Source organism: Epinephelus moara, chromosome 6 (genome assembly GCF_006386435.1).
Source record: "Epinephelus moara isolate mb chromosome 6, YSFRI_EMoa_1.0, whole genome shotgun sequence".
Taxonomy (NCBI): Eukaryota; Metazoa; Chordata; class Actinopteri; order Perciformes; family Serranidae; genus Epinephelus; species Epinephelus moara.
The window spans coordinates 34,422,520-34,437,330 of NC_065511.1; the positions used below are offsets into that span (position 1 = coordinate 34,422,520).

Genomic DNA, 14,811 nt, shown 5'->3' on the forward strand with positions numbered 1-14,811 from the left:
TCTTTAGAAATCATTCTCACATCCTCGGATAGAGACACAACCAGTGACTCGCTGTCTCTGCCAGTACAATACACAGTTGATCTAAGCCAGATGTGCATGATGGAAAGAAAAAACACTCAATGTCCTTGTTTAGTCAAAATTAGAACACATAACAAGTGTGTACAAGTGTGTACAAGTGTGTGTGTTTGTTTCTGTCCATATGTGTCTAGCTGTTAGGTTGTTTGTGTGTGTGTGTGTGTGTGTGTGTGTGTGTGTGTTCACATGACCTCTAATGATGATGAAATATGTTGTTCATGTTGTAGGTTATTTCAGTCGACTGACAGTTGTTGTAGAGGTGGTTGTGTATCGTGTGTTTGTGTTAAGCCAGTTGTGCGTGTGTGTGTGTGTGTGTGTGTGTGTGTGTGTGTTTAATTGGACCTCCCTGAGCCAGTCTCCAGGTGATGGAACTCATCTGCTCTTCCCCTGATTAAGGACAACAGATGGACTGGTATCACACACACACACACACACACACACACACACACACACACAATGGTTTCACAGTCATGAGTCATCATCAAACACATTGAACACACACACACTGTACAAGTCATGCGGCCTGTAATCAATACTAAATACACACAGAGTGAAAACATATCTGGCCCCAAGATGTCCATGGATCAAGCTCCAGTGACCCAGATGCCTCGGCCTATTCAGTCTTCATCACCACCATCCATCTCATCATCATCATCATCATCATCATCGTCATCGTCAAGTACACAAGAAGATTCATTCTCCCACAACATTTCTGACACAACGTCTCCACTGTCCTCCTGACAGAGATTACAAGTTCATATATTTAACCTGCTCAAAGTCTCGCTCAAAGAAGACGTGACCAAAAACTAAGTGACAGGCATAGATGTCTCCACTCCTATTGTAAAATGAGTCATCTTTGACAATGACGTCCTAAATATTCTAGATACTAAATATTTAATTCATGAATATTTTTACTCCCAAATGTTGACTCACAAGCAGACTCAAACACGCTCTGACAATCTTAGAATAAAATGTCTTTGGAGCACATAACCTTTAGAGCTATGTTACTGAGGCACGGAATGTATAGGAAGAAAGAAAGAAAGAAAGAAAGAAAGAAAGAAAGAAAGAAAGAAAGAACAGACAATATCGTAAAATATGTGGACATACTGCGATCATTTTTGCTGACCTCAATAAGTCAATAAATATAATTATTTTGACCTACGGAGGAGAAACCACTCTTTCCTTTTTCTATCCTTGATGGATAACACTGACACGCTGCATGTACTTCCATAGTAGTACACACCGCACGGTATAACTTTAGAGATGGGTAAATATAAGAAATATAGCAAATTTACATATCGTTAATTATTAATGTATTTACTTACAAAATAGTGACTTGTTTTTCATGTTGAGATTTCAAACTTTAAAGTTACTTACAATGCAGTTTACAGTTGAATTTGTTCGTTAGTTTGTTAGTTCTTTCTTGCTGCTGTTGTGCATGCCCTCCACCTCCCGATCACCACCTAGTCTTTACCTTTTCATCAGCCTCATATGCCTCAGCGGTCAGTAGCCTCAGAGTCATCAGCCACCACCACCACCAGTGTCTGGACTCCATGGGGGGATTTATCTCGCTGCCGCTTAGATGTCCCTCGATCACAAAATATCTCCCTCAGGTGTCCAAGTGCCAAAAACTTCTCACTCATATTTCATATTAAATATTATCTTCTTCATACTTCATACAGTTACATACTTAACGTAAAGTTACGTAGGTGATGTTAAGTTAGGTAGATTAAGTTTAGAAAAGGAAACATGGTTAGGTGTCTTTAGATTTACACAAGTAAAGTTAGGTAGGTTTAGGTAAGTAAATTTACATAGGTAAGGTTCAGGCAAGTAAGGTAAGTTACACAAGTAAAGTTACGTACTTAATGTAAAGTTACGTACTTAACGTAAAGTAAACATACTTAATGAAATTTAGGTAGGTTAAGTTTAGAAAAGGAAATATGGTTAGGCATCTTGAGATTTATGCAAGTAAAGGTGTATAGGTAAGGTTTAGTCAGGTAAAGTTACGTAGATTAGGTTTAGGCAAGTATAGTTATACAGTATACTTAACGCAAAGCTATGTACGTAATGGAAAGTTAGGTTAGGTTTAGGAAAAGAAACATGGTTAGGCGTCTATAGGTTTAGGCAAGTAAAGTTACGTACATAACTTGAAGTTAGGTAGGTTAGGTTCAGCAAACACGATTGGGCGTTTTTACTGTAGGTTTACAAATAGGTTAGGTTTAGTCAAGTAAAGTTGCGTAGATTAGGTTTAGGCAAGTATAGTTATACAGTATACTTAACGCAAAGCTATGTACGTAATGAAAGTTAGGTTAGGTTTAGGAAACACGATTGGGCGTTTTTACTGTAGGTTTACAAAAGTAGAGGTGTATAGGTTAGGTTTAGTCAAGTAAAGTTACGTAGATTAGGTTTAGGTAAATAAAGTTATGTAGGCTAAGTTTAGGAACTAAAACATGGTTAAACATCTTTTAGGTTTAGGTGAGTAAAGTTACGTACGTTAGGTTTAGTCAAGTAAAGTTACGTAGATTAGGTTTAGGTAAATAAAGTTATGTAGGCTAAGTTTAGGAAATAAAACATGGTTAAACATCTTTTAGGTTTAGGTAAGTAAAGTTACTTATGTTAGGTTTAGTCAAGTAAAGTTACGTAGGCTAAGTTTAGATAGCAAAACATGGCTGGACATTTTAAGGTTTAAGGAAGTAAAGTTACGTAAGTTAGGTTTAGGAAAAGAAAGATGGTGATGTCATACCTTAAAATAACTCAAATTTCACTTGGTTTCACATGCCTCTGAACACTGGTGTCCTGGGGTAAAGTCCTGTGTTGTGTGATCCATTCACCACGCCAACTTGCCACCTAACGTGGAATAATTTCTTATTGACTCCTGTCTGTGCGTTGTTCATGTGATCTCTCCCTTCCAGGTTACACACAAATCACTGGCTCATGATTACGTGGGTGATTTATGAATTGTGGTGCATTATGTACAAACAGTGCATGAGAATAGCCTGAACTAAACATATCTGTGGGAAGTGTCTGCAACAACTGACTTTAATAGCTCCAATAAACCCTGAGACCAGAGTTGACAGGACAAACTCTCTCCTTACTGTGAGTACTTGATCCTTAAGTGGTTTATCTCTGTAGATCTGACTCATCCACTGAGCGTCCCCTAACCTTTAACAGATGTTCAGCAACTTTCCAACAGCCCACAAACCTGAGTCAGTGTGTTTTACAGTGTACCTGCCTCATTAAAACACAGCAATACTTCTTAATCACAACTCAGTAATGTCTACTTTAACACCCTGGGACTAATTAAAACATATTTATACACTGTCATTCTGGGTCTTTTGACTGATAAAGTTATATCATGAACCACTTAAAACCTGCCAGTATTCATTTTTAAGGTCCCAGGCTGCGGTATACATCAAGCTTGACAACAAGGTTTTAGATGGTCCATGACTTTTAAAATTAAATCATCAAAATGCTTTTATCAAACTTAAATTATGACATGTACAAACCTATCAGAGGCATATTCTCCTTTTCTTTTTAACACTATATTAACGTGATATTATTGACTACACTTAGGAGGCTGAGAGAACAAAAGGAGAGTGAGGCTGAATAAAGACACCACAGATGATTCATTCATCTCTCAAATTATCTTTGTTGTCGTTACATAATATCGACACTGAGCAGACACAATCCTCAATCTTGCAGTAAAACTTGCCAGTGAACCCAGTGTGACCCTGGAGCAGATATTACTCTGCTCCCATATTAATCCGGCAGTCACTGTAAAACACTCCATTTGGTCTACACTCATTTGCCTTCGGGGCCACATTAATGATAATTACGAGGCTCTCAGCATGCTAGTTAATACCCCTCCATATAATCCATGTCACTGCAGAAAAAAAAGCAAAGACAGAATATGCTTAGTGGGTGATAAAAGAAGAGGAAAACCACAATGGAGTAGGGGAGACCGGGGTTGGTTGTCACAGTGCTTATTACAGCTACACCAGAGGGCGCTGTGACGTTATGTTGATGACAAACAATTGGCCTGACATCCTGCTCATTTTGCACTGGTCATCTTGTGGAACACACACACACAAAAATCAATCAATCAAAAATTCAACCGCATATATTGTGACACCCAACCCTGTGATGTCATTGGGTGTCCCAATTTGTCAGAGTGTCTTTGATGGTTAATAACTTCTTATTACAATAAAGCGGGATTTATCGTTGTGTGGCAGACCCTAAGCCGTAGCCAACGCACTTCACCTATGCCATTGTGAACATTTATACTTGTGCGGTGGTGTGTCTGTGTCACTCTGCAGTTTCACCTCCAAAACACTAGTTGGCGGCGGGGTTTCTGTGAAGTGCTGTAAAGTTTAGTTGATTGAAAACACACATTAAACACACATTAAACATGGCTCAATAGAGACAATTTCAAATACAGGTACACAAATCAGCTTCACTATAACTCACAGCATTCACAGACAAACACTTGTCTTTATCTGGACATCACAGCATTCACAGACAAACACTTGTCTTTATCTGGACACATTTTCCCCACAAGATGCTAACGTTATTAGCACAAGCCTATGGCATTTTACATTGTATAAATTAGCCTAGTGACTAGCGAACTTTCCCTCTACTCATATGAAGCCAGGGACGACAGCAAAATTTAACAAAGGTAACGTTAAAAATTCGCCTCCATTACAGCTCACAAGGTTCACTGACAACTGTCTTATACTAAACACGTTTTCCAAACAAATATAACATGCTAACGTTATTAGCACAAGCCTATGACATTTTACATTGTATAAATTAGCCTAGTGACTAGCGGAGATTTCCTTTACTCATATGAAGCCAGGATAAATCACACACAAGAATTAAAATGCTTGTGGAGGCTTTATTGTCTTCACAGTTTATTGTTTCTTATCTGTGAAATTAAAGTAAACAAAAGCTTTGTTTCCATTGAGAGAAATGGTTTCAGCTTACCAAAATAGACAGGAGGTCTGAATCGCTGCAACATGTAGGCCTAGTTACATTTCTGGAGAGCTACATGTCAGGCTGCAGCGTCGATTCAACGCAAACGTTTAAATTCCGCCTAAGTTGTAAAAATGAGAGGGATTCCCATTTCAAGCCAAGACCTTAGTGTTTCATTTAATGTAGGAATGACTACTGAACTATGATTTGATGATGAGCAATTCACACAAGACCCCGGTCTCCCCTATATGGACTTCCAAAAACAAATACATAAATAAAAAATCATGCACAATGGGACAATATTTAAAATTCGTGTTACATGCTGCAATAGCTGAATCAACTCGATGAGTGCTTGAAAAAAAAAATAAACAAAAAGAACATAACAATTTCCATTCTTATCTCCCCAAAACATGGCGCCTGGCCTCTCTCACACACACACACACACACACACACACACACACACACACACACACACACACACACACACACAAAAAATGAAGAGGGAGAGAGGAAGGAGGGAGAAGGAGAATGAAAGACAGAGAAAGAAAGAGAAAGAGGGGGGTGATAACNCACACACACACACACACACACACTTAAAAAATGAAGAGGGAGAGAGGAAGGAGGGAGAAGGAGAATGAAAGACAGAGAAAGAAAGAGAAAGAGGGGGGTGATAACAGCTTCAATAAATCATCCGGGCCAGTCGCCGCTCCCCGGGGATGTGGGATGGATTAAATTAAGCACTCCCTCCACCCGTGTGTCTATCCATCCCTCCAACCCTCCACCCCTCCCTCCCTCAATGCGCCGTATAAATGCCAACAGCTGATCGCGAGACGCCACACTCACGGGAACACCTCGCGGACTGCAGAGAGAGAAGAGAGGGGGATACAGAGAGAGAGAGAGAGGGGACGCTGTTGATCCACTCGGCCACACGGAGTCTTATTATTATTTCTTCTGCCCACCTGAGTAGTCGTCATCACCGGGAATTAAGGACTATTTCTGCGGCAAAGAGGGAAGGACAAGCCCTCCGACGTCTTTTTGAAAATCTTCCTAAATCGTCCTTTCTTTCCCCCCTTCTTATTTTCTTCGCATCCCTCCCTCCTCCTCCTCCTCTTCCTCCTCCATCTCTTCTTCCTCTTCTTTAAAGGGGCCCGAGAGCCGCCGCACGCGCAGCAGGGTGCCTTCCACCGCCTGTTATTTTTGTTGTTTGTGTGTGTTTGTGTTTTGCCTGCTCGCGAGCCCCTGCCCTCTGGTCTGCCTCCTGCCCGCGAGCACAGAGTGCGCGAGGCAACCTCCCCGGAGGGAGCTGTCCGGTGCTGAAGTTGCATTTCTCACCCTCTCTGCACGAGGACTAAAAGCAGGGAGACAGTCAGAGAGACAGAAAGAAGAGGAAAGAAATCCTAACTGAGCGGTGTGTGAGCGTTCAGCTGTTCCACCGGATCAACTCACAGCCTCGCGCTTCCTCCCAAAATCTGAAGACAATCTTCCGCCGGTTCGCCCCGTCTTGTTGGTGTGTAACGGGCGAATCAGCACGCTGGCCAGGCCGTCGGCGAACGGCTGTGTTTGTGAGTGTGTGTTGTGTTTGTGAGTGTGTGTGCGTGCGTGTGTGTGTGTCGGTGTCGCACCACCATGCCAAGGTCTTTCCTGGTGAAAAAGGTGAAACTGGATGATTTCTCCACCGGAGCGGATTTGGAGAACGTCTACCGGCACAGGACAGACCTCAGCCTGCGGCTCCACGACAAAGGTAGGTCAGGCTGCCTGCACAGCGAGCACTAACAGGTGTCTCACAAACAAGTCGGTCTAACAGAGGATGAGGAGGAGGAGGAGGAAGAGGAGGAGGAGGAGGACAGGCAGGGAGCCGAACAATGCTGTCTCCAAAAATAGGGCTTTAGCTATGAGGTGGATTTACCTGTTGTGTCCTGGAGGGATTCCCTGTGATTGTTCTCTAAAATTAAACTCAGTGGATGCAAACCTGCAGCTCTTGGTCTGTCAACAGTTGTCAGTATATCTGTACCTGCTCTTATAACGTTCCTATACTTTGTGTTTGAGACATATCACAGGGCTGTTGTCTCCCTACAGGCTGCTGTGGGTGTACTCCAGGCAGATAAGTAGCCTATAATCATTGATTACAGACCAACTGCAGACAGCACAGTTATCACACAGTTATTACCTTCCTGATGGGTAATAAAAGCTTCAAAGCCCTGCACAAGCTCTGCAAAATAAGCACTTCTACATGACTTCAAAGGATGATGAGATGAGATGGTAAAACACTGAAGACCTGCCCACCTCACTAACCACTACACCCTGCTGAATGAGCGCTACCACGCCACATCATGTAAAACTGTATTTACTGGGGGTGTGTAAGCTAAAGCAGGCTTGATGTGAAAGCGTTTTGGTTGGCTGTAGGAGTCGAGCTGCCACTGGAGCGCAAAGATCACTTGAGAAATCAACTAAATCCAGCGCGTCCCATGTTTCATTGATTTTGGCTCACAGTCAGCAGGGACTCCCCCCCCCCCCCNCCCCCCCCCCCCCCCACGCAGGCTAAGTAAGGTTAAAAGAGATAAAGACGGGACAGTGGTTATTAATATCTGGTCCACTTTCACTTGGTTTTGGGGAATTAACAAAGTCAAAGTGATGTCCTTGTCTTTTATGGAGAAGCTCAGTGTGATGTGTAAGACGATGCATGAAGCCTACATCCTTGGATCATGTATGTTAGGTGTAGATGTTCTATACAGACACACATAGTGACACTTCATGTCTGTTTACCACCTCCAGGTGCAGCACAAATGAGCAGAGGTTTATCCTGTATGTAACAATGCTGTGGTCAGAAACATTACCAGCAGCTGCCCAGTCCAGTACTGTCTTGATTGCATATGTAATGATCTCATCACAGACTTATAGGCCACATTCTGCATTAGGGTCTGTGCATTGTGTCCAGGTATGCCTGTCCTGTTTTTGCAGCATCGGCAGATTTTAATCACTCGCCTAGACTAAAGTTTGTGTTTTTTTTAAAATAAATGCATCAGCTTGTTTGATGCATTTATTGTCCTTTGTCCTATCCCACTCTGCAGTCACTGATGAACTGTTGAATATAAGTTAATGGTGACAGACTCTGAATGGAAGTCACATTTCTTTCCAGGTGGATTCATTGTTTTTGTAATATCTTGCTACAATTGTTAAATACAGGTATTATTTTATCTCATAATAATAATTTAGATGAACTCTTCAGGTGTTACAAAGCAGGGCCCTGTTGCAATTGTCCTGGAGACGGTGTGATTCATTGTTTGGTGCTGCCTCTTTGCTCCTGAAGCTGTGAACTTCCCCACACCCTGTAACTGTGTGCGTCACATTTTACACGGGAAAACCAGAGAGATGCCTTTGCCATGTAAATGAAGCCACTGCATTGCTTCCACCCCAGTGTCACTGACACATCAACGTGTGTATTCCGTGCGCAGTCTCGCCTGCATTCCCACCCCCTTCCCGCTCGTAAAGCAAAAAGCTGTCAGCGGTGTATTTATAATGTCGAGGTTAACAAGCCCTGCTCGGCTTGACACGCGATCTGCCACCTCAGCAGCGCCGCGCAACGCTGCCTGTCCCGGCCACCTTTTGTCTCCATCCCTTACATCTGATGGTAACAGCTTAATGCAGCTTCTACATACAGTACAGCACAGGCTCTGCCCACGACAACACGTTAGGAACAACTCTCTGCTCGAACAAACCGGCTTTTGGAATAATTTATATCCCACCCGTGTTGCGTGCGTTGTGTGTGCTGGGACTGTGTATTCAGATGGGACGCTGTGGCAGATATGTAAAAGCTGTTATCGTATGCAGACAGATATGTGGTGTCACATAGAGCGTGTTGCTTCAGCGTCTTGCGTGAAAATCCTGAGAGACTGGATTAATAAAAACAACATTAATTTCTTAAAGAAGAAAAAGTTAAATGCTATTTTTCCCCCCAAACGCCTCCTTTTGGTGATACATGCAATGAGCCACATCTGTCTGTCTTATGTCCAATTGATCATGCTTCCCTTCACATCATACACATATTTCACTGACACATATTTAAAAATAACAAGGTATGTGTGAGGTAGTATTTGTTTAGTAAAGTGAAAAGCAACCTAATTTTTCTACCTTCATCTTCGTAGTGTCACAGGTTGTTTACGGACGTTTGCACCTAGGGACAGTTTAATCTGCATTTAAGCCACAAAGAACTGTCTGGTGTGTTTAAGCATCAAACACAATGTGTTGCATAATCAAACAAAACGGTAAATGAGCAGAAAATAACACGTGTGTAATGACACACTTGTAGATACACACACACACACATACACACAAAACACGTGTTCAGTCGACTGCAGGGGAACCAAATCTAAAGGTATATTATAATGTGTGTAAATATGCATGTGTTTATGTAATGTATTGACAGTACTGTATGTGATTATGCATTTCTATATTTAGACACATGTAAACATTTTCACATATTTACAAATCCCCTGCAAAACACACACTGGATGTGAAAGAATTAGCATTTGTTTCAGATATGCCACGACAGAGCAGCATCATCATCCAACCTGCTCATATATATACAGTATCTATACTGTTTAAGAATGAGTTTTGGTAGCTGTACTTTACCCAAAAGGCTTGTCGTGCAACTCTCCAACCCCCTGATCTGTCGAAAAAACCCACCCCACTGTTGCCTCCACTGAGTGAGCCTGTGCAGCAGCCTCGCTGTCACCGTGCCATCGACTTGCAGCGCGCTGGATCTGTCCGTGGTGCTGATGCTCATTTTCACAGCCTAAATCAGCTTTCTCAAGTTCAGGGTCAGCCTGTGCGCATTTATCTTTCTCAGAGGAAGTGTTTAAACTGCAACCTTTGAGAACTGAGAGGAAGTACATTGCTGAATTATCTCTGGACTGATACTGCAGGTATTTTTCACACTCCACTACTTGCCACAGGTGTGCGGGATAGAGACAGATGTTCTGTGTTACCGAATGCCAATTAGGACCGTCACATATGTTAAAAGTTGTTAAAAGTAGTTACAGTTGCTGCTGCTTTACTGATTGTGAGTTGGGAATCATGCCGTACAACTTATGCAGAATAAATGCAGGGAATGGCACTTGGCCGCAGCTGCTGCAGTATTACTACAGGGCAAGTATATAATCACTGGACAGGATTCTGTGTAGTTGTACACCTGACAGGTGGGAGCTTATTTAAGATATCATATGCTGGATTTTTTTTAAAAAAAATTAAAACAATGTATAGACTCATTAAAGCTGAAACGATTAGTCGACTAAGCAATTAGTTGATCGACAAGAAAATAATCGCCAACTATTCTAACAATCAATTAATTATTAAAAGTAAGCTATGCAAAAATTGCAAAAACTTTTTGTTTTCAGCCTCTCAAATGTGGAGGTTATATCATATTTTATTCTGGACTGACAAAACAACACAATTTAGGGCATCACCTTCAACTCTGAGAAACTGGGATGGACAGTTTTTACTATTTTCTGACATCTTATAGACCAAACGATTAATTGGTAAATCTAGAAAACAATGGGCAGATTAATTGATCATGAAAATTATCATTAGTTGCAGCCCAAAGACTCATAAAATTTCTCTCGATCATTAATTGTGACCCACTAGAAGTGCGTGATGGTGCATTTATCTGCAGAGACTCTGCCCTCTGCCTGTATATTCTTATTTTCCTCTTATTTTGTTGTGTTTGGGACGTACTTGGGTACAGTGTGCAGGTGAGATAGAGACTTCTTTTTAAAAAAGTGAACAGGTGCTAGACCGTTAGCAGCACGCATCCAAGTGAAAGCTACGAAAATTGTAGAGACACTGCTGAAAAAATGCAAATACAGTGCGGTGAAACACCAAGTGGACAAGGCTCCAAAAAGAGAGTGAATCTAAGGTTGGCTTTCACCTTCACTGTTTACAAGCAGTAACCGACAACTCCGTATAGTATACCTTTAAAGTTTTACTTATATCATTTAGAGTGAGAGGACTGTAACACTCAGTGCCTCTTAAAAACAGCATGATATAAAAACACCATACATAACCAGACATAATCTGGTGGTTAGATGTCCCGGCAATAAGTGTCAGATTGCTGATCTACAGTAGGTCGCCATCTTTGGTTCTCTGCTCTCTCAGTTTAAAAGAAAAATGGTTTCTCCACACTTGCAGAGCCGCGGCCGCCTGCATGTCAGCATTTGTCCATCCATAGCACTTACTGCACATCTTAATGGTATTTCTACATACAACATTTAGAAACACGTTAGACACAAGTTACTGGATGAATGAGCAAGCTGTTTGGAATATTCATGCTAACCCATCGTCTCTATGTTTTGTTTTATAATAAATGCACTCAAGTGCAGAAACAGAAAGGAAAAAAACAGCATGCAGCTGTATGAGGCGAACTGCAAATCACTAATGGTGTAGTTGTTTACATCACTGAGTAAGCACTTCTTCACTTCCAACGATGCAGGCTGTGTAATGCTGGTCAGTGTACTGAATCTCTGCATTACTGTCTCTGTGAAGAGTGATAAGCTTGAGAGAAGAGGACTATCTGGTTTCACTCTGTTCTTCCAGCCCAGCTGGCTACAGCAGTTTAATGGCGTTAATCCAAACTTTTCCCCCAGTTGTGTCCCTGTTAGACAGACATATGCAGCACAAATGTCTTCATATTTCCTACTTGTATACGAACCTTGGTACTGTCATGTGGTGGGGCAGAATTTCTGCACCTGTGCCTCTTAAAGGGACAGTTCACCCCAAAAGTAAATGTACATATGTTTTCTCTTACCTGTAGTGCTATTAATTGCTCTAGATTGTTTTGGTGTGAATTGCAGAGTGTTGGAGATAGTGGCCGTAGAGATGTCTGCCTTCTCTCCAGTACAATAGAACTAGATGGCACTCGGCTCGTGGTGCTCAAAGTGCCAAAAAAGGACGTTCTAGAAATCATGACCCAGTTCCTCAAGATAATCCACAGACCTTGTTGTGAACAGTTTCATGTAAGAACTATTTTCTCTCTATCATACTAGACCCGCCAACCTAGCTAAACCTTGCATCACTGAGCTAGCTAATGTTACAGCTCAGCCGAGAAGGACGCCATGATGCGGTTGGTGGGTGTAGTTTGGTAGAAAGAAAATAATCCCTCCACGAAACTGCTCACCAAATGACCAAAGTGAGAGCTGTGTCTGCACAAGTCAAACACGTTCTCGGTTGGTGTTGGCCTCCACCAGGGCTGTCACTTGTCACCAATCCTGTTTGTGATTTTCACGGTCACCTTCACCGCTGTGGTGAAGAGGGGGCTGAGCTAGAAGGTAAAGCTTTCAATTTACTGGTCCAGCTACGTCCCAACTCTCACCTATGGTCATGAGCTCTGGGTAGCGACTAAAAGAATGAGGTTTTGAATACAAGCGGCCAAAATGAGTTTCCTCCGTGGAGTGGCTGGGCTCAGCCTTAGAGATAAAGTGAGGAGCTCAGACATACAGAGGGAGCTCTGAGTAGAGCCGCTGCTCATTCATGTCGAAAGGTGTCAGTTAAGGTGGTTCAGGCATCTGATCAGGATGCCTCCTGGGCGCCTCCCACTTGAGCTGTTTCAGGCACGTCCTACTGGTAGGAGGCCCTGAGGGCAGACCCAGAACACGCTGGAGAGATAACATATCTCGTCTGACCTGGGAACGCCTTAGGATCCCCCAGGAGGAGCTGGGAAGTTTTGCTGGGGAGAGGGACGTCTGGGGTGCTTTGCTTGGACTTCAAGCGGATGAAAATGGATGGATGTATGGAACTGCTAACAATAAGTCTGTGGATTATCTTGCGCACCACAAGCCGAGTGTCATCTAGTTCCTATATATTCGACAGACGGCAGACACCTCTATGGTCGATATCTCCAACACTCAACAACTCACACCCAAACAATCTAGAGCAATTAATAGCACTACAGGTAAGAGGAAAAATATGTGGTTTGGATTTTGGGGTGAACTGTCCCTTTCAAAAAGTTTTAAAATAGCAAATGGACTACCTGTAAGTTATGTCCAGACTGAGCCCAGTTCTGTATATCTTTGATTCCTCCGCCATGCTTCAGTATAAACCCATTTTTATCTTAAGTTCCACCTCAGCATTTTATAACCTAACACTCTTTTCTTTTTTGTCAGCTGGGTACATCAGTGACTACATCAGCCCTGTTGTGTACGATGGTGAGAGCGATGGCGGGCTCAAGATGCCCTCCCCTGACCCCCTCTACGATGGTATCCACAGTGACTACGGGGCCCCTGACTCTGAGTCCCCTGACAGTCCTGGCTCAGAAATCACCGATGGTTACATCAACGGAGATGCTGCAGTGAGTGAGGGTTACACAGTCGACGCCTTCTTCATCACCGACGGCCGCTCGAGGAGGAAAGCTATCAGCAGTCCCAGGACCATCCAGAGGCACACCTGCAACGAGTGCGGCAAAACCTACGCCACGTCTTCCAACCTGAGCCGGCACAAACAGACACACCGCTCGCTGGACAGCAAGCTGGCAAAGAAATGTCCGACCTGCGGTAAGGTGTACGTGTCCATGCCCGCCATGGCCATGCACCTGCTCACTCACGACCTCAAGCACAAGTGTGATGTGTGTGGGAAGGCGTTCAGTCGACCCTGGCTTTTACAGGGCCACATGCGCTCTCACACGGGCGAGAAGCCATTCGGATGCGCCCACTGCGGGAAGGCCTTTGCTGATCGCTCTAACCTGCGTGCTCACATGCAGACCCACTCGGCCTTCAAGCACTTCAAGTGTAAACGCTGCAACAAGACCTTCGCGCTCAAGAGTTACCTGAACAAGCACTACGAGTCTGCCTGCTTCAAAGGCCCTTTCTCTCCCCTCGGCCCCCTAGATGCATGACCCCCCTGCATAGATGAAACAAGAGACAAAACTGCAGACATAAATTACCATTATCCTTACAGACTGAACTGCAGACACAAACAATCTATTTTTGGTCAGAATATGACCTTGCTTTCCCTCCTCCCCCTATCTCACCTCCCCCCACCTTGCTTTCCCTTGGAGCCTATTCATGATGATGAAGATAGCACAATTTTTCTCCTTGAGATTTGCCCACTTAAGGATTTAACTGATCTACGCATGCACTTCCTCAAAAACTCTTCACCTCCTCTTCCTCTGTCTGTTCTGGATGGAGACAATAATACTAACACGGCTTCCTTCTGGCATCTAGATACAGTATGGCGTCATATATTTTGGGACAGTGATGATGATGATGATGAGGATGACGACAAAGACAATTGTAAGCCTCTAGCTACTGGGTTCCTCCCTGCACTGAAACGCAGTGAAAGAGTTTTTCCTTCTGATTTTGATTTTTGGGGGAATAATAGTAATAATAATAGTAATAATAATGATAATAATAATGTTCTGCTGCACCAAGTGACCATATTCTCTCCACTACTGAGGTAAAATACTATTTATTTATTTATTTATTTATTTTAGCATTTGTTTTTTTTATTTGTCTGTTTATACTTGATTTGATAACAACAAAGTGAAACCGTTAACTTATTTGTTGCACTTTAATTTCTGTACATGTATGTAGGATATTTGCCAACCTCTTTCTATCACTACAGGCCAAAGCATATGTCACTTTTTTGAGTAGTACTTTTTCCTATTATGTTGTTTACCTTTTTTCTTATTAACGTTATTGCATGCAAAAAAAATAATAATAATGAAATCTATGCCAACATCATAAAAAGCTTATGATTTTTGCCAAATTCCTATAGATA

At 42.6% G+C, this 14,811-nt stretch overlaps 1 protein-coding gene across 1 annotated transcript; it reads left to right on the forward strand.

Annotated features, from left to right (window-relative positions):
- The first annotated feature begins 5,961 nt into the window (after positions 1–5,961).
- LOC126391952 (transcriptional repressor scratch 1-like) lies at positions 5,962–14,578 on the forward strand. Its single transcript, XM_050047000.1, has 2 exons — positions 5,962–6,787; positions 13,200–14,578. The coding sequence occupies exons 1-2, from the start codon at positions 6,673–6,675 to the stop codon at positions 13,925–13,927; spliced, it is 843 nt and encodes a 280-aa protein (XP_049902957.1). The 5' UTR covers positions 5,962–6,672; the 3' UTR covers positions 13,928–14,578.
- The last annotated feature ends 233 nt before the right edge of the window (positions 14,579–14,811 follow it).

Coding starts and splice junctions, on each gene's coding strand:
- LOC126391952 (XM_050047000.1), top strand. CDS start 6,673: ATGCCAAGGTCTTTCCTGGTGAAAAAGGTGAAACTGGATGATTTCTCC. Junction 6,788..13,199: donor CCTGCGGCTCCACGACAAAG/GTAGGTCAGGCT, acceptor CTTTTTTGTCAG/CTGGGTACATCAGTGACTAC.